Genomic DNA, 20994 nt, shown 5'->3' on the forward strand with positions numbered 1-20994 from the left:
AAATTTTACCAAAAAAAGGCTAAGTTCCCAAGACAGGAAAAATGAGAAAAAATCCTCAAACAATTCCTTTATGTGTTAGACCATCAATTACTCCCTCCAATTTAGAACATATTTAAAAGTAGCCCTACTCTGACACAAAATATTGCTTTTGATGTCATTGTACCCACAAATTTGCAGAAATGCAACTTTTGGTGAAAGAGAAGTATTTTTAGACCATTTTGAGCAAAAATTCACTTGTCTATGAGTTTGCATTAAAAATTCAGGATTAATGTACTCCATATACTAATTGGAGATTTCCATAAAAAAATCAATGGTTATTTTTGGAGTACCTCTGTTTGGAAGATAAGTTTTTTTTCTTATCAGACTTGAAAATAGGTTGAAAATTGGCATGTAGAAAGAGGATACATGTTAGATTCAGGATATACCTGGTTTATATGAAGTTAAAACTTAAGGTAAAATATTTGGAAAGCTTTGAAAATGGCTAAATTTGGTTAAACAGATAGGGATGTTTAATTGCTGGTCTGACACCATAATAGCAAGGTTTGCAACTTTAACATCTTCGAATGAAATTTCAGGGATCTGGGTTGAAAGTGTAGGAGTTGATTACACAAATTAGGTACCTACTTTTGCTCACCCGCCTACCCAGCTACCTACCTGCCATCACCATAAAATATACCTGGTTTAGACTTCGTCCAATGACTCTTTCACAATGCATATGATTTTATAATTGATAACACAATTAGTCAGGAAATAAAAATATTTATCCAAAAAAAAAATATGTATATATTTCCATATGGTATCATGTAATAACAATCAAATACGCTCAACATTCTTTAAAATACCAACAGAAAGTCAGAACTGAATTGGGGAGTTTTGAGCTGAAAAAGTCTACTGTGGATTCATTTATCTACGTGGATACCAATTTTCATGTATTGAGGAAAACCTTCATTTTAGTGGATATTCAATTCCATGGTTTTAGAAAAGACTGCATAGATTCCTTTAGAATTTTGTAATTTGTTAAACATTTAACTTTGTGGTTTCCCTGTACCCACGAAATCCACAAAATGAGTATACAACGAATATTAATAAATCCACAGTACCTACTCATCAGTTTATCCTACAGTTTATATAATATATGATGAAGAGCAGAGAACAAATGTGTCTTTAAAATTGGTAATTCTTTCTCAATATATATTACTATTCATAAAGGTAAAACATATTACCTTTAGTATGAAAGGAGTGCATAAGTTGTGGAATTATTTCATTTCAAAGTAATCCCGTCAAAATAGAGTAATTGTTGAATACTTCATGCCATTTTGACAAGTTTCTCAAATTCCACAAAATTAACGCATTAATGATTCCCAAAACTGCATAATGTTGAATAACAAGTTTTTATCTAGAAGTTAACATTGTAATTTTTTCTCTAATTTGAATAAAGTTAACAAAGATTTCTTTGTCTGGACGGCAGCATTATCACAGATTCAGGATGAACATTTTTAAATTTAGTTGTACGGGAACAGTCTTGTTGGAAGTGGCCACACTAGTTCTGAAAAATAAAAATAAAAATATGGATTAAAGAACTTATATAATATGAACCCCAGTACATTTGTTACTTATTCTAAATAACATCTCACCAAATAATCAAGTAATGTGATATTATATCATTTTTTTGTGAAATCATAAAATAGTAATAATCAATATAAACCAAATGTTTAAAACAAGTGGATAAAAATTTAAATCTTAAAAGTAAACAACCTAAAACATCACATAGATTTCCTCATGCATAAACAATAAATTCTATATACTTCATTATAATATCAAATATTTGATGTTGATTTCCTCAAAAAATAAAAAGGCAGTAATTGCTGACAATTTTACTGGTCTTTTTTTAATAAATAAATCTGTAAAAGCTGAGCATTCCTGATGAATTAAAATATTACACCTTAATAGATATCATATTCCACTCTTACTCATTAAAGTTTGAACTCGAGAGGTTCTGAGTATAACAATATTTGCACCCAAGCTGACAAGAGATAATCAACATTGTAAAAATTGATATTGTATCCTTTCTGAAGGCATCAGGCCTTGAAGTCATAAAACTTTTGAGTCAGTGTTTTGTACTCATACCCCAAATTCAACCACTCAAAATGCTGGATTTCATGTTTCGAACATGATTTTTGTGCTTCAAGCTTCAAAACTGAGTAAAGTTTTATGACTTCAACCCAAGAGCTGCAGGAATAAGTACTATCATTTAACTGAAACATTTGATATAATAAAATAAACGGTTATTGTACAAATATTGAGGAAGATTGTGCAATATGATATACTGCTTAATATTAGTGCAATTACCCCCTATACTATACTCTAGTTTTAAGTTTCTGTTAAATTTACAAATACAAAGTCATATTTCAAAAGTAAGAATTTGTCAATTTGAGCTTTCAAAACTAACCAAGGACCCTTGTTATAATTTTTTTGGCAGAAGTACATAAATGTCACCCATATGGTATGCTTGCAATTTTTTAAAATTGTTTAAAGAAGTTTTGAATACATCTTCTTCTTTTCATTATTTTTATAAATGAGTTTGATAGAAATTTCAAATTGTTAAGTCTCCCATGCAATCTATGACTAAACTCAATTATAATTTACTGGTTAACATGCAATAAGGATATCATTAGTTACTTTCTTAATTGATGCATATGTATATCTATAAAGTGTAAAGTAAAAGCAGGATAATTATCTAGTCTTGATTAAAGATCATGCATTTTGATGATACTAAGTAGGATTCCTTATTAATATACTACAATTAATTAATCATATTTCAACATCCACTTAGAAGACTTGCTGTTTTTCTTTTCTTTTCTCCATAGCTTCTTGAATGTAACTTTTTTAACAAACATATCCTGGAGCGGTTTATGCACAAATGTCATAAAAGGTTTTGAATTTGAAGTATTAAGACTGTCAAATTAAAGGTTTTATTTATCCCAACTTTTATGCAGTTTCAAACAATGAATTTCAACCAGTGTAAAAACTTTTTTTCTCAAACAGCATTAAACTTGATAGAATATAACTTCTATTTAGCTTAAATATAGGAAACAGATTGCTAATTAAGAACCTAAAATTTGTTAAGAGGACATTGAGTTTCAACTTCTTTTACTCTTATCTCAAATGTCTGATGACATCTTGGTCAGACCAATGATATTCTGCCAAGCATGCATGGTCGTAAGATTGGTCAACTTGGAATTAGAATATTGCATCCAGGTAAAGTGACATGATTTTCCTGTGGTTTGTTCTTTGTCTTGCCTGGTTTCTGATTTTATTACAACTTGCTCTCATTTTTGTTTCTATTTCACTTTGGATATCTGGCTTTAATGACAATCCTTCTCTAACAATACATACAAATCTTTAAACCTTTTTTATGTAATCTAACACTAAATGATTTAAATATTCATAACATTCATATAAGAATAAGACAAATTGTGAGAAATCTGTGTTGATATGTGCAACATAATTCCCACATCCTAATACTATTTTTATATAGAACATTTTTTTTATAAACAATGTATTTTAACCTTAGAAATAATTAGTTCATTATATTAAAGTCAGTATGTGAGATGGAAATCAAACTATTAATATTTCTCTCATTATTATAGTAATTTACATATACAATAATGTGGGTTCAGTATGGCACTTCGTGTCCTTCAATCACTGCAACATAAAAGTGAGTACATTACAAAGGGAGACAACTGCTGTTATGTCTTATTCATAGTAATCTATATCCTCAAAAAGTTTGGATGATGCTTTGTTAAGGAGGTAGACCTAGGTTAAGGGAAATAACTCTTAAAATCATCAGTATGTTTGTGTCAACCATTTTCAAAAATATATTCTAAGCTTCTAGGTTACATAGATTATTTTCAATCTGTTTCAGGTAAATGCTTAAAATACATTGATGAACTTGTCTTTAACAAACACTTAACTGATTTACAGAGTTATCTCCCTGAACCAAGGTCTACCCCCTTAAAAAGGCAATCTTATTTGGTTTTGAGTTGTAATTATAAATGCCATAATTATAGTCTGTTTTGGTATTTTATTAGTTTGACATGAATGCTTCCTTCTTTTATCTTTATAATACAAGATATGTTAATGTTTAAAATGGTTCAATAGCAACCCATATGCTTTCAATATCTATTTATTTACAATTACATTGGAAATTTTCCAGGAACTTCCTCAAGCAAATTGTCTGACAGAAGCTTTTTATTGAAAAATGGTTTTCCTTTTCCAATAGATAATATGTATTTAGCACTCAAATTGGCTTAAAACAGAAATAAACACAGCTGTAGCTGATTATAAGCCTTATTCAGATTGGTTATCTTTTATAACATTAGCTTTATTCATTTGCTTTTTAAAACTTGCATGAAAACTTCAATCCATCACAAATGTCAATCTTATCTTCATAATTTGCATGGATATTTGTCGTTAATAATGAAAAGTACATTATGCAAATTCTACAAAAAGGAAATGATGGAATATGATATTTACAGAGAAAATTAGATTGTTGAACAATGAACAACACATTATACTTAAACATTTGCTATTACTGCAATGCTATCCCTGTCTGATTCAGAATAATGTGAAACATAGTACACAAATTGTCACATTTTTGTGTTGATACATTACCAAGCAAAAACTTTTCAAAGAGACAGAGACAAAGTCACATGGTTATGCTTATTGTTTAAGGTAGATAGGGTGTCTTCCTCCATCTTGGATTTTGAAATACTAGAAAACAAGGTCTAGATCTTTGATGAAATGTGCAAAATTTTATAGTAGTAGGTAATTCATGTGTAAGAATTTTCATTATAATATTGAAAATGCCATGTTTGATCATATTTATGATTGTATTTTACAAAAATAAGAATCCTTTTGTTTGATTCATTTTTTTCCAACTTTGTCAAATAAGGGGAGGCAACTCAAATGCAAGGGCAGATAATCCAGATAGTGTTACTTTTACAATAGAATGTGTTAGGAATTTACCCATTTATACATGTAGCAAGAAAACGAGTCCGGTGACCCCATTTTTTTCTTTTTCTTACCTGAAAGCATAATATTGAAGCTATCTTCCCATATTTTATCTCAAAATTCTATGGTGTGGTTTGCGTTTTATGGCGGAAAAATGGGTTTTCCATGCATAATCTATACAAAATCTTGACAATTTTGAACAACCTGTAGCGTGAAAATAAGTCCGGTGACCCATTCTTTTTATTAATGTTTTTAAACAAGCAGGATATGAACTACATTCTGGCAAATTATTAAAAGATTCTATGGATTATAATTTAGACACCCCATCTACCTTAAATCTACACAATACTATAAATAAAATCTTAAACAATTCTAAACAATTCCTTTCTGAGGTAAAACTATCTCAACTTGATTACTGACCAACAATATAGTAGAAAAAATGTATATTTTTTAACTTTCCAAATAAGAGTTATTTGTTCTTCTTTTTTTCCACCAGAAATCCCACTGTAGAATTATGTATAGGAGTAACATATACATTAAAAAGCACCTGAAGAATATCATTTCTGTTAGATAAAGAATACTACCTAACTACAGCTTCTTACTTTTAAATCTTTATACCAATTTCATGAAATTTCACATATGTTTCAAGAGTAAAAGTATATACTATAATGTAAATAATATTCTAACTTTTGACACTTTTGGATTATACTTAATTTTGTTGGAGTTATTTATAATTCCAAAAAAGTAAGGAAGTTCACTTAGTTCTTATGTTTGAATATATTGTTTAATTAAAATGGAACAAACAATAGTGAAATGTATTTTTTTCTACCTACAAATACTGTGTGTTAGTGATAAAATTTAATGTTAGTCCTTTACAATAAGTGTAAACATTCGACTATGTGTGGGATGTGCAATCATTTGTTTACCTTCTGTTTGAAATAAAACATAAAAAGACAATACATTAATACTACAATCTATAAAGATATAAACAATGCATACAGATTTAACCTTCTATAAATCTAGGAGTGATGAATACTGTGGGTATCTCATAAATCTGAGGTCCATTAATGCTCAAATATTGACCAAATCAAAGTCCTTTTTTATGAATGAGTAATGCCAGTTGACAACTTTTTAAAGCATTGCAACATATAAAATGTACCGGAAAATGCAAATACATCCCTTGTATGAATATATATACAATAGATGTACATTGTCGGAAAATATAAAATTTATTTGTATGAGCTTTAGAAACTGGACAAAAGTGAGGCTTGCCGAGCTTTTCTCCTGTTTCACAGCGAGTATAAATAAATTTTATATGGGGACGAAGTCCCCAATTACGGTAGAAAAATCAATAAAAAAAAAAAAAAGAAAAAAAAAAATCGGGAAAATTTCCAGAATTTTTCATTCTACTAATAACTCAAAATCGTTAACTTTTTTTTTCAGATCTACTTCCTGTTCCGGTTTACTCCACTTTTGCGCAGATATCTGTCTTGTTTGCATGAGACTTTGAAAAAATTTATATTTATCAGTCTAGTAAAATATAAGATTGGATCTCAATACAAATTCAATTTTAATAATTGTTTGATATGAAAAAACGTTACCTGATGAAAGCGTTTCTTTTGTTTACATCGAATATGACGTCATAACTAAAAGAACGTCACAGCTAATTCCCTAACAACAGAATCAAAATCGGGAATGTTATGTACGGTATTTCGGTTTCTTTTATCAACATGATTGAATTTAAAAAAATAATACATACAGACTTCGTCCCCATTCACAGGTTATGCCTGCCTCATATTATTTTACAAGTACAAATAAAGCAAAAATATATTTGTGTACCTGTTATTTGTACACAATACAAGGCTGATTGCAGGATAAATAAAAAACATGGTACATGTACAATGTAAAAGGTAAAAATTAATTATTATGCTTTGTTATGTTTGAGAATCATTAACCTTACTTCAAAACAGCTGATTGATGCACAGTGAATTTAGGAAAGTAATGGCTTTTCATTTTCTGATGTTATTAGATTAATACATAATCCTATTCTGTAAACTTTATAAAAAAATATTGGCTAATAAGATTTCAAAATTTCAGGTTAAGGATGTACTTAAGTGAGGTTTTGTGTCTAATGTCGGACTCCTTGGTGTTTTTCCATACAATACAATGTAAAATATTTTGCCCCATAACACCCATTTATTTTTTCATATAAAATTTAATAGCTCATGAAAGGTCATTTATCAAAATTTCAGAAGCTAGATTCTTGATTTTATTTCTTATGTTTTGAGACCCAATAATATCAATGCAAATATAAGGTAAAAGTCCGAGTCAGCCTTTTCCCGCAATATTTTAAATCTCAAATATCTCGAAAAGGAGGTCCATGACCTATCAATATTTTTAGCTTATCTTTATCCTTAATTGATGCTCTACCAGTTTATAGTATCAATTTGAATTTCTTGATTTCTTAATTTTTACCTCACCTCACCTGAGTACATCCTTAATGTTCTTTACCTATATTTTGTTTTATATCAAATGGTCAGCTTGAATATCATTTCAAGATTACAATGTAAATATCTTCAAATTGACAAAATGTTGACCAAATTTCATTCAGCTTTTCGAAACCTGAGATCATCTTTTTTTTAATTCGAAAACTGAGAGATATTTCCTTCAACCTTCAAACCAACCTTTCAGGATGACTTATACATTGCATCATTATCTACCATAACATGTCATAAAACTAAAGCACTGACTAAAGTAATACCTATAGACATAAAACACTTACCACTATCTAATACAACATCATATGGTTGTTCATACATGTTCAAATATTCTTTTACTGTCATCATAGAACAGTCATCTTCCTCCAGTAAGAAGTGTAGCATTGCTAGAACAGAAAAACAAATAGATGAACAGACAGACTGATAGTTAGCAGAGAAAACAAGCATTTTGAGAGTATTGCATGGCAATACATAGTTGCCTAACGATTAAAAATTAATTGCACTTGAACAAATTGCTAACTTGATCTATAACTAAAAAGTGTGGAAAACTGATTATTAAGTCAAAGGACCATAACTATGCACAAAATCACCTGACTGAAACAAAATTCAAACTTGGTCTGTAACTTGTCATGATGAATCTATATACCAATTATCATGTCAATAATATCTTCAAGCATGACAAAAAAAGTGTGGAAAACTGATTATTAGAGTGAATTTTCTGTCCAAGGACCATAACTCTGTACAATCTCATCATACCAAAGAAAAAAAATTGATTTTGATCTGTAACTTGTCCTCATTAATCAATATGTCAATTAATCAATAATTAGATTAATATCAAGCATAAGGAAAAAAATTACAGAAAACTGAATATTTGAGTGAATTTTCTGTCCATGGACCATATTAAACTCTGCACAAATTTATCAGACCCATACAAAATTTGAACATGATCTGTAACTTATCATGATATAACAATATACCAAACACGAAGAAAAAAAAGAGTGGAAAACTGATTTGGCAGACAGACAGATGGACAGACAGATGGACTGAGTGCAAACCTCAAGTCGCCTACCCCTACGTCCATTGGGGATTCAAAAGGACAGATTGACAGACAAAAAAACAATCAGACTGTCAAAGGGAAAAAATTAAAGTAAAAAATCCTAAATTATAATACTTAATTAGGCTGTATTGTTTGGTATAGGGACTAAACTGTTTCAAGTGAATTCTGTATTATAGAAGAGGATTATAGTGGTAAAATTAAATTTTATATACAGTCATTTGACATTTAGAAACAAACTCAAACACAGATTGTGAAAGGATTCAATTTACAGACAAATTGTTATGTCCAAGTTACGTATAGGTCTTGGCCATTAAAATATTACCTTGCTGTGGCAATAAATCAGCACATTTAGAATGCAACTGATCAAATGAATTCTTGAAATTTCCCTGAAATAACAAATAAATACATTAAGTTTCTTTTCATTATGTTGTAATTTTTGTTATCATATTAATTTTTTTACTAGATGAAATGTGTGATATGTACTACATGTATCTGTAATACAAAATATGGTTAAATAATTGTCCAATAAATAAAATGGCACAGACTACAGCTGTAAGAGCATTAAAAACAACTGACAATCTATCTTACCATTAAAAATTGGAGCATGTTTTTAGAATACAAGAATGCTTTAAATGCATAATATCCATTTTTCAAAGTCCAATAAAATAACTATGTAGGACTTTGACATTGATTGACTAATTGTAATTTCAAAGATGGAAGAATATCGAATATTTAGGTTGCATTTCTGTAAATATTGACAATGAAATTTCCCATAGGAACTCCGTTACGGCTAAAACTGTATCACTTTTACTATGAAGTTTTGATAAAAATCTTATCCTAGAATTGAAAGTTAATATGCACTACAATTTTTTTCAAAGATCAAAATATAGGGCTGTGCGGAATATTTTCAATGTTTATATGCCCTGAACGTCTCTGATTTTAAACTAACACTAATTTTCCTATCTACCCCTACCTCGAATGAAGGGTTATCACAGATTTCAATATAAACAATATGCACATGTATATTTACAGGTAACATTCCCAAGTTATGTCTCTATGAGATGCAACATACAGATCAGAACTAGGAACCAGTATGTAAACAAAATTAATTTTCTATGAATATGCTAGATCTCCCCAAAAGAGGCGTGGTTTGAGAAACAGCTGTATTTACAAAGTGCAACCTATAATAGAAATGCATGGAATTCATGATAATCCTTGGCAATACTTGAAAATGTAGCATGTAGACATATTTGATAACTTGAACAGGACATTTTCAAAATTAAAATGCTGGTCAATATGATTACCAGTAAATGTTTTTCAACTGTAATTGAATATGATGATACAATGTATGAATGATACACCACTTTTCATGTCCAATATCTATTTTCATCATATATGACCATGCCTTTCACGATAGCATCTTTTCCAAATGGTAGTCTGCCTGGTACAAAGTTTTCATCATAATGCTTAACTTATTATTATTAAAATATATAAAAAAAGATTTGCTTGCTTAAAAAGAGAAAAGGGCTTAAGGATGCAATATTTTTTAGTTTATTTGTATGTACATGTATATAAGTATTAAAAGACTAGTGATTTCATCACTTTGAAGTTTACAAAAGCAATCCCACTCCATTCATCCTATAAGTATAATCACTTACTTTGGGTATTTTGGCCACATGGTTTCCTAGTTTGAGTAGTTGTATGAGACAATCTAACACAATTTTATCTGTGGACTCTGAACTGTCATAAGAGTCAAGTCTAGCAGACTGTATTTCAAGTGTTTTAAACATCCAGTTCTGGTAAAGTCGTTCTGGAATGTCATGTGATATCACAAGAATTTTCACTTGTGAAAAAAGGCCATTACTGGCTTCCATATTCTTTTTACTGTCTTTGATTACCTCTCTTAACATCTCTGTTGTTGTCTGAAAAAAAAGTTTGAAAAACACATTTTATTGTACATAAAGTAGGCTGTTTTTTTGTTTTAAAATTTGTCTTTTGGGGCCTTTTACAGCTGACTTTGCGGTATGGGCTTTGCTCTTTGTTGAAGACTGTACTGTGACCTAAAGTTGTTAATTTCTGTGTCATTTGGGCTCTTGTGAAGAGTTGTCTCATTGGAAATCGTAACACAACCTCTTTTTGAAAGACTGATTAATTAACAAATTGGTTTTAAATGGAACCTGCATGCATATGGTCCGTCAGAATCACTAAAAAAGTTGTCAGATGTGTAAGCAGCCTTTCAATATAATAAAGTACAGTTACAAACATATTTAAAATGTTGATACAAATAATGATAAAACAAGGTTAACAGTTTAGTTCAGTCATATATAAAACATTTTGTTGGTAATAAATCTTACACCCTAATGTTTCATAATCCTACCACTTCAAATTAGACAAAGTTATTTTCATTCTTCCCATCTACCTTTTCCTTTAGTAAATATACTGTCTTCAATGAGACAGGCCAAAGATTTTTTTTCACTAGTAACGCGATTTAATCTGATACGGTACCTAACAAAGTTAATTTTTAAAAGAGTATCAACTGGGATCAGAATTTTTATTCGGTTTCTAAGTTATGAAATTCTTGCAAAAACAAGAAGACAACTTAATTATTTTCCTGAAATGCTCATCAAATACTTTTAAAACAGACTTATTTGACTTCATAGGAATATTTAAAACAAATTATAAATACCTTTTAAATATTTACTGCTATTTTTCTAAAAACCATCTAAATAGAGGGAGATAATTCAAAATGTTCTTTTTGTTACTTTTTTGTATAATCAATATTTAAGCTTGGAATCCTTGATTTGAGGATTAAAACCCATTAAAAATTAGTTATATGTTATTTGTACACTTATTCAATAGATACAAAATGGATAGTGGTTTATCATGAAATGTAAATCTCCAAAATATTCATTTAAAGTATTAGGTTTTTAATGTAGGCAGTTTAGTATCTTGTGGTACGTATCTCGCTATACCTTGTTTATAATCGGACATTTATTTATGTTAAATGGAACTACCCCATTGGCAACTTTAGCATAACAATAATAGTCATTGTGGTATCACAAGCCAAGTAGTCAACACTTTTTATGCTGACATGAATTGTCATTGATATGGTTATATTTATAAATTTACTGTTTACAAATTTTAGAATTTTTTGAAATACTAAGGCTTTTCTACCTCAGGCATAGATTACCTTAGCTGTATTTGGCAAAACTTTTAGGAATTTTGGTCCTCAATGCTCTTCAACTTCATACTTTATTTGGCCTTTTTAACTTTTTTGTATTCGAGCGTCACTGATGAGTCTTTTGTAGACGAAACGCGCGTCTGGTGTATGTACTAAATTTGGTCCTGGTGTGGTGTCTATGATAAGTTTATTTGAAGGATATTGAAATGAAAGCTGTATAAGATCTAGATTATGAAGATCACATAAGGATGAAACGTAAAGTAATTTTAGGTGACTAAATTGTGTAATATTTCATATAGTGTTATAACAGTTTATCATTCTGTCATGTTTATCTATTTAATGATTATTTAATCATTGTAAAAAAGCCAATGAGTATGAGATCTTCATCTTATGGCATAAAAGGTCAATCTCACCTAGATACATCTGCATATTTTGTCATTTGGTTATTAGCTTCAGAATTCAGATATACATTCAGACAATGTACTCTTATACCAATGGTGACATTCAATTTTATTAAGGCAAAATAATAATCATTTATAAAAAAAAAGATGTAATTTAAAAATACCTTTAAAGTTTATAGATGGTGGCAAATGCTCAAAATTGTTAATCAGTAATATTTTGAAGTTTGTGACATGAACATGACATACATGAGCCAAAGGAAATAATATAAAATGTGTTAAAACTGGGTAAATATATAAAGAAGTTATTGTGTGTGGGAACCTTACCTCTACAATATGAACAATGTGTTTGGTATACACAAGGAGAAGTCCTGTTATTGAAACATGTTCTGAGTACTGCTGTGCACTCTCTAGGTTCTTCTTCAAATTTTCATGATAATCTACAAATAAATGCAATATTATATAGTTTCATATTAAGAAGGGATTCTTGTGTTTCATATTATATCAAAACATGGTTTTACAGAAAACTAAAATAAGTGTCTATTGAACACACACACTACCAAATCTCCATGTTCAAAATAATGGATCACAAAGTGCAACAAGCAGATACTATCAATCTGTCCAAAATTTCTTAAAAAGGCATTTAAAAAAACAATCCTTTTTCAAAATAAACTTTTGCAAATGACATGCTTATTGAACTTGAACTAAATGGTATTAAAAACATTATGAAGGTCTAAATAAGGTCTTTGTTGGCCCTCTTTTTTGTAAAGATAGCTATATAATCTTATATAATACAAGATTTTCTTGAAATATAATAAAGATGTCTTTTCAAAAAAACATAAGAAAATCCTAAAAAGTCAATAGATATTAAGGTTCAAACCTACTGGCTACTGCAAGAACCAAAGTGTAACGTTATATCTTCAGAGGTTTACAACATGACTGTTAAAAGTCAACATGTCTATATAATATACAATTTAGATGCTGATAATATATATATAAAGACACTTTAACATTATTAATTTCTTTTGTAATCAAAAGTGGAAAGTGTTAGAATTAATAGATATCCTATGGTTTGAAAACATTAGGGAGTTTCCTACAATTTAAGTAGGCAACATCATTGATGTTTTCTTCTGACATTATAAATCTGACACTACTCAACTGAGAAAGTCATTCTAAGTAGATCGAGTCACAGGAGATGGAAAATTAACACATAAAAGAACAGAGCAAAATTTTAGAAAATAGCGATAAAAACCATTTGTATTAAAACCATTTAGTAGGTGATCATAACAATAGATATTGATAATTTTGCATTTCAAATGATTTCCAATACATTTTTTTTATACTTAAACATCTCTGTTCAAATAACAATAGGGCAATGTAAACAGCACAATTTTTAGTAACTGTATGTTTAAGTGTGAAATAATATTTATTAACAAGGAATTTCTCAATCAATTGTTTAAACTATTCAAACAAATCTTTTATCTTTTAAATCAAAATCTCATATATCTTCAATTTGGTAACATATTCTGTCGATAATAATCAAATTGAATAAAATAAAAGCTTAAATTAGACAAAATACAAATGTTTAAAATTGAGAATGAAAATGGGGAATGTGTCAAAGAGACAACAAAAAAGATCAGAAATTGCATTCTTTTCCTTTATTATCAATCATACCGCATTTCACATTTTTTTTTTTACTGTTTTCTCTCTCTTATCACACTTAACTTTGCAATTTTGAAGAAAAATTGACATAAATGATAAATATTGCCCATTACAATTTCATTATTTTAAATGCTTGTTCTTAAAAAGTTTTGGTAAAAATATTTAAAATCTAATTTTTAAACTTTAGTAACCCATAGGTTAATCATGGTGTTTGGATATAATTCAATTTATTTACCTATGTATTATTCTCAAAAAGTATTTCACAAATAAATTAAAGAAAAAGCAGAAAAGTAATTTAGAAGCCTGGCATCGTTTTTCTATATATTTTTTTACCCACTATTAAATTTAGGAACCTCTGTTTAGAGAGCTTGATTATTTGATAGCTGCTCGCTTAACATCCAGTGGTAACCAGCAATTTGACATTAAAATCTTAATTAAAAACAAATCTTTTCTTTTCAAGAGTACAATGTAAAATGTAAAACAACTCAATTTTTAATGAATAAATAAAATGAAAAAGAGTCTCCAAACTACATATCTCCTACGAAAGGGTTAATAAAAATTATGTTGCCATTGTGCCCTATTGAGTCTATAATCTTTTAAACATTCATGTGTCAGACAATAAGTGATAAGACTTACTTGCTATTTGATCTGTATCTGCTTCTTCATTTCTCAGACTTGCAATATAAACCATACGATGAAGAAGATTTTTCTGAAAAAATAAATTAAATTAAATTGTCAGATATTCTAAAAAATATGAGTTAAAAGGTAAAAAGTCACTTTGTGAAATAACAGAAAAATTACAATTTCAGAAACCTACCACAGGGTCAATTTCTCCATATTTGACATCAAAGTAATTCTTTTTAGGCCAATCAAATTTAAATTCTGGTGTTTTCCTCTTTTTCTGTACTTTCTTTCTCAATTTCTTTTTTGCCTTAGGTTTCTCTTCACCATCATCAATTTCACTTTCAGGTCCTGATATTTCAGGCTGAGGTGTAGAACTGGTAGCCATTTTGTGGGAGAAAATTCTTCACTCCCCCTTACCCCAGTAAATCATTGATTCATCAATAGTGTATATTGACATAACTGTAGAAAAGTTCCCTGACAACTCATGATAATGGTTTTATAGAGAGAACTACAGGTATATAATTTACTATATAAAGTGGCTGATTACAGCCTTTTAACTACTGTTGACATATTTACATTACATGCATATTGGTCTTTTTAAACTCTTATCTAGTTTTATTGTATAACTATTTTATGATAGAACTCAAAGTGAAAGCTTTTAATTCAGCAAACAAGTTTAACAGAGTAAGGTAAGAATTTTCAAATATCAAATTCATAATATTATCATTTTATAATTAGTACTTTCATATATTTAGTATATAACTTTAAGTGTAAAAGTAAATGACATGTAGAACTTAAAATGATACATGTATAAAATTAGCAAAGGTATTAAATGTTTTACATTTCAAAGTTTACAATGTGAAATCTAACTGCACCAAGGAGCACTTGTATAGTTAACAGAATTATGACATGAAACTAACAATTCATAATGTAAGTCTTTCTTTTTATTTAAGAAGATTTTAACTTTATTCCAACTATATCAATAATTCATCTAACATCTAATGAAAATTGAGGATCAACCTTTTATTGAAAAAAAGACCACAAATCTGCTTATTGTTTATCACTCCATGGTTACAAAAAATGTATATATTGTCCAAGTTTGTTTGTGTGGTAAAGAGGTTCACTTTATTTATACAGGTCTGTTGTATTGAATCTCAAAAATAACAAATTGAAAAAAAAAAGACAGATGTGATACCATTGCTTTCATCATGTGATCACATCTAATGTTTAATTGCATTCAAAAACACTGATAACATACCTGTCAACCTGTGAGGATGAAAATGCATAACCTGCATTGAAGAATCAAATCTCAGGTCATAACGCGTACGAACTTTTTCGAGCTGAATTTCAGTATTTATGGTACATTTTCTTATAATGTATTTCAAAGATACTAAAACATCAATGCATGTTCACTTTGTTAAGTCATTTTAAATTTTATTTAATATTATTTCATTGCACTTTTAAAGATTTTTATAATTTTGTGTAACTCAGTCTTATGTGCTTAACTTTCTGAGAAAAAATACTCCAATCATCAAACACTAGAATATAATGTAATTCTTAAATGTTTGAGACTATTGACTATGTAGCCTTTAACTTCACTACAAGTTCTCCAACAAGGAAATTAGACTATGATAAAATATAGTAATACAGTTAAAGGAAGTATAAATGTAAAAAATAATTTTCAACTTTTAAAAAAAAATTGTATAAAGGTATAAAAATAATGAAAATTTATTTTTCAATATGTATTTGAATTTTATATTTTTATGATTTAATCTTTTTCACCCATAAAATGTAAATATAAGGAATAATTTTGAATGGTGACAAATAAGGGGAAGTAACTCTAGTTCAGTTTGTAAACCGATGGTGCAATTTATTTACGACCTAAAGCTAAGGTAATTGGTGTTAATTAACAGCGTGTTTGACACCAAAGCTGTCAAGTGAAGCCATGCACTTAATGGGTCACTTAATTTGACAGTTTACATAGCTAGATGAACTTCCTGTTCATGGAAGAATTACGAATTTGCCGGTATTTCAAAGGAATATAACTAATGAAATCAATCCCAAGGCTAAGAAATACGGGTGAAATCGGGTCATTTTCGGAATTCCCGGGTTATTTCAATGACTCGGCAGGTGTTCCAGGTGATCCCTCAGAATTGTGAAAATCTCGGGTCACACCCACAGAATACGGGTCAGTTGACAGGTATGTGATAATTTTGAACATGTTATAGGATTAAGAATTTTTTTCCTTATTATTATGGTTTTGTTGGAGAACCTCATCAGATTATAGGGTAAAGTAATTTGATATAAAAACTGTAATACAGAATTCATTATTTGAAATAAAACTAGATTGTAACCACTTAAAGTACAAGAAGTCATTTCCCTGATGCTTTGAGGTGATATTTATGAAATCAGTGTACTGTGACAAAATCTCATGAGAGGTTAAAATAAATTGCTTCGCTGAGCACAGCTGGATACACCCCCCCCCCTTTAAAAAAAAATCCTTTCCCTAAAGATATTGTCATTATCTCAATTCAAATATTCAAATTTCCAATGGAGTTAGAAACATCATAATGCATCATAAAAGTCTCAAAATAGAAAATGACATACATAATCATGGCTAAAATTAATACCTTAATCAGCATTTTTAAAACAGTAAGTTCTAAAAATAAATTGACAACTAATCACCTCAAGACAATACAACATTTATTTATACATAATTTAAAAGCAGTGTAAGGGAGGTAATTCAAACACAACATTGTACTTTTAAAGTAATTGTCCATTAACCAGGAAACCCTTGTTCTTCCCCCTAATTACTTAACGGTTTGAGCCATAACCCCAAAAATCCAATCCTAACCATCCCTTTGTGGTATGGAAACTTGTGCCATAATTTCAGAGAGATACATAGAGACATACAACATTTCCTAAGTTATTGTCTGGAAACTAGAAAAATGCTTTTTTGGGCCCTTTATTCCTTAACTGTTTGGACTATCATCCCCAAAATCAATCCCAACCTTCCTTTTGTGGTATAGGTCCTTTTTAATAAATTTCATAGAGACATCCGTTCACTTAAACTGAAGTTAATGTCGGGAAACCAAATGTATCTTCGGAAGAAGATGCAGACAACTACAACATCATAGCATTATACAAACCCAAAAAATAATTTGTGACAGTATAAAGATACAACTTGTGTTCCATATACATGATATAGTGATTATTGAACTGGTTACCTGTTACGTTTTTGTTTTCTGCAGCATACTGTAGGTGCCCTTTTGTTAATTTTCCATACACTATTTTTCTATAAATTTTGCGTGCTCTAGATGCCCTTTTCAATTAAGTTACCATGCCCTTTTTGTGTGATAGGGGAAACACTATGTTAAGGCACAATTTAATTAACAAATGGAAAAACATGAAAAATATAAAAAAAAATATGTCATAGCTCTTTCAACTCACTGTCTTTTTACTCTTTCCAAATGCTCTTGTTTATCAATGTCACGATCGGTAAACTTCAGCAACAAATTTGATAGGTAATTAGGTAGTGATCGACAACCATTGAATGAAATTTGATTTGTCAATAATACTGTACAGATGTGTAATTAATTAAAAATCTGCATGTTAGACTTAGTGTTTCGGTCGTATATAAGCATATATTGGTTCAATAATTTTGATACATTAATATTTATCGTTTCATATGACTTTAAATAATGATTTTTATGTTCATATTTTCTTTCAACTTTGAACCCCGAGATAATTTGCAATTGCATCTATATTCGATTCCTTCATTTAGTTAACTTTGTTGTGTTTCTAGTGTCTGTAGGTCGTTGATATTTTGTCAATAAACTGGTAAATAAATTTAAAGGCAAATATAAATGAGCTCACTCACTTCAACTATTGTTTCAAAATTAAACACATCAACCAGACTGAAAGCACCAAAAATACACATGCCTTTCTCGAGAAAGCCGCCAAAATATAAAAAAGCCAAAATTTTATAATTTACAGTACATGGGTAAATATGAAATAATTCACACCTTGTTATCTGATCTTTATCAGCCAGGGCTCCAAAAAATATTTGAGCCAGACAAACAATTTTAGTCTTATCCCTGCTTAATGTATCATGCTAATCAGTTGAGCATAATATAAAAATTGAATGATTGAAATAAAACCATATTAAACATGAATATTGATGCAAATTCAATGTACTAATTTGACTTAAATATTACTAAATTGACAGTGCATCATTGGAAGTGTGTGGCATACATGTAAGATTACTAATATCTGCTTTAGCATGATTAGAATCTTTATTTGTGCAAAATTGTAGGTTTATAATAGCACAATAACTCTTTCCAAATTATTTCTACAAGAAATAATTGAACTGAACATTACAAAAAGGTATATGTATCAATGATAATTTCAGCATTTTTGAATAATTGGGATGCATAAATAGATAGATCTCACAGTTGCGCACATGTGCATGCGTTAATTTCAAACAAGGTGGTCCTGACAATTTTTCACTTAAAACCTTTTTAACTACTTTTTAAAAATGTGCATCAAATCATGTTTATATAGATATAGGAAGATGTGGTGTGAGTGCCAATGAGACAACTCTCCATCCAAATAACAATTTAATAAAAAGTAAACCATTGCATATTTTTGATAATCTAAATCGTTTTGATTAAATTCAAATAGACCAATTAATGTCTGGTAAATATAAGTTTACCTGTCATCTGAACAAGAAAATTTCAACTGTCTGACAAGTAATTAACCTTTGATTCGGATGACAGGTTAATAAAGTAGGATTTGTTTTGATAGTGCTAATTCACCATATCACTTTTATCACTGGAAATGTCTGTTTTAAAAAACTATCTCAAATCTTTAATTTTTTTCTGAATTCTGTAAAAATGGTGTTAAATGTCTGTTTCAGGTTTGGTGCAACAGGTCATAAATCTATTTTATTGATCAAGTCTGGAAAATACAAAGTACCCGCATCCAGTTTTATAATAAAATGCAATCGGATTGGGAAAGACACGTGAAATATATATGGAAATTGTTGCAATTAGTGAATAAATTGATTAAAACTACTTAGAAGTTATATTAATATTTATATATAGTAATTTAATATGGGAACGAAGTCCCCAATTATGGTAGGAAAATAAAAAAAAAAAAAAAAAAAAAATTCAGGAAAATTTCCAGAATTTTTCATTCTACTATTAATGAACTCAAAATCGTTAACTTTTTTTTCCGGATCTACTTCCTGTTCCGGCTTTCCCCACATTCACGCAGAAATCTGCTTCCTTTTCTGGTCTTGTTTGCATGGGACTTTGAATAAAATATATATTTATCAGTATAGTAAAATATAAGATTGGAACTCAATACAAATTCATTTTTAATAATTGTTTGATATGAAAAAAACGTTACATTGTACCTGATGAAAGCGTTTGTTTTGTTTACATTGAATATGACGTCATAACTTAAAGAACGTCACAGCTAAATCCCTAACAACAGATCCAAAATCTGTAACGTTACGGTATTTCCATTTCTTTTATCAATGTTTGAATTAAAAAAAATAATGCATACAGACTTCATCCTCATTCACAGGTTATGCCTGCCTCATATAATAAGTGAACAGTTTTTCTCAGTTAATAAATTTTCTTAAAATGGAAGAGAGTCACCAGTGGAAGACATTATAAAGTTATAATGTATGGAACAATTTGTTCAAAGTCGATTATTTTTATACAATTGAATAAAAGAAAATCAGAATCAATTGCGATGTACAGCAAAAAGAAGACCAGAAAAAGATAAAATAAAGAGGAATTAAAGTTAATAACAGAATAATTTTTTCTGCATTCAGGGATCGAGGCAAAAAAAATCAACAGGAAAAAGGCCTAAAATTATACAAGGTATTGTTTTTTTTTTAATTGGATCGAATACACAGAATCCCCATATTATCGATAATTCCAGTAAATATTTCACATTTCTTTCCCAAACTGATGGCAATTTATTATTAAACCAGATGCAGGTACACATAGCCTAGGAATGGCAATTTGACTATTCATACCTGCATTCGCTATGACTAATGCCCAGACACAGCCTCTTTAAAGGTGTATGTTTACATTTATTTTGCAGGATATATATGTCTTATGAAAGGTAGTTAATATGCAGATTTTAAAAGGTCTACTGAGTTTATGCTGCACTTCTTTGAATATATCTTTACTTTGTCAGTTTGAGTTTACAACAGGTGCTTGTGGTGTTGTTCATGTTGTTGTTGTTATTGTAAAACAGTCCGACAGTTACGTGAATTTAAGGAGTTATTCGGACATTGTTATTCCTGCATATGTAATCTTTCAGTTTAAACTGTATATTCTGAATTCAAACCTTATTTAGAGCTTTATTTCTGTCTTCAATTAACTCTAAAAGAGACGTTCTGTGAGATTCTAAAACTGAGTCTGCACGATCCGACGCCATCTTGTATATTTTCTCTATAGTAACCGTATTTATTTTCGTATAATTATAATGTAAACTCATTAAACAAAATCAATGTCATTGTATAATAAAGAGTAGAAAAAA

General features: G+C 29.3%; 1 protein-coding gene across 2 annotated transcripts; it reads right to left on the reverse strand.

Annotated features, from left to right (window-relative positions):
• Positions 1 to 743: 743 nt before the first annotated feature.
• Positions 744 to 20925, reverse strand: LOC139487973 (testis-expressed protein 47-like). Of its 2 annotated transcripts, none has more exons than XM_071273263.1 (7): positions 20803 to 20925; positions 14446 to 14518; positions 12475 to 12587; positions 10227 to 10490; positions 8891 to 8954; positions 7796 to 7897; positions 744 to 1546 (listed from the first exon to the last, which is right to left on the reverse strand). In XM_071273263.1, exons 1-7 carry the CDS (start codon positions 20890 to 20892, stop codon positions 1503 to 1505), a joined length of 750 nt encoding a protein of 249 aa, XP_071129364.1. In that variant the 5' UTR covers positions 20893 to 20925; the 3' UTR covers positions 744 to 1502. The 2 variants fall into 2 exon arrangements, with proteins under 2 accessions (XP_071129364.1, XP_071129363.1); XM_071273262.1 differs by lacking the exon at positions 20803 to 20925 and adding an exon at positions 14627 to 14857 and having other exon boundaries at positions 1377 to 1546.
• Positions 20926 to 20994: the final 69 nt, after the last annotated feature.

Source organism: Mytilus edulis, chromosome 9 (genome assembly GCF_963676685.1).
Source record: "Mytilus edulis chromosome 9, xbMytEdul2.2, whole genome shotgun sequence".
Classification (NCBI taxonomy): domain Eukaryota; kingdom Metazoa; phylum Mollusca; class Bivalvia; order Mytilida; family Mytilidae; genus Mytilus; species Mytilus edulis.

Excerpts from the sequence above, each read along its gene's own strand:
- LOC139487973 (XM_071273262.1), bottom strand. The coding sequence starts at position 14,818 with ATGGCTACCAGTTCTACACCTCAGCCTGAAATATCAGGACCTGAAAGT. Across the intron at positions 14,519-14,626 it reads ATGGAGAAATTGACCCTGTG|AAAAATCTTCTTCATCGTAT; the intron begins GTAGGTTTCTGA and ends TTATTTTTTCAG. Across the intron at positions 7,898-8,890 it reads TGATTTATTGCCACAGCAAG|CAATGCTACACTTCTTACTG; the intron begins GTAATATTTTAA and ends TTTCTGTTCTAG.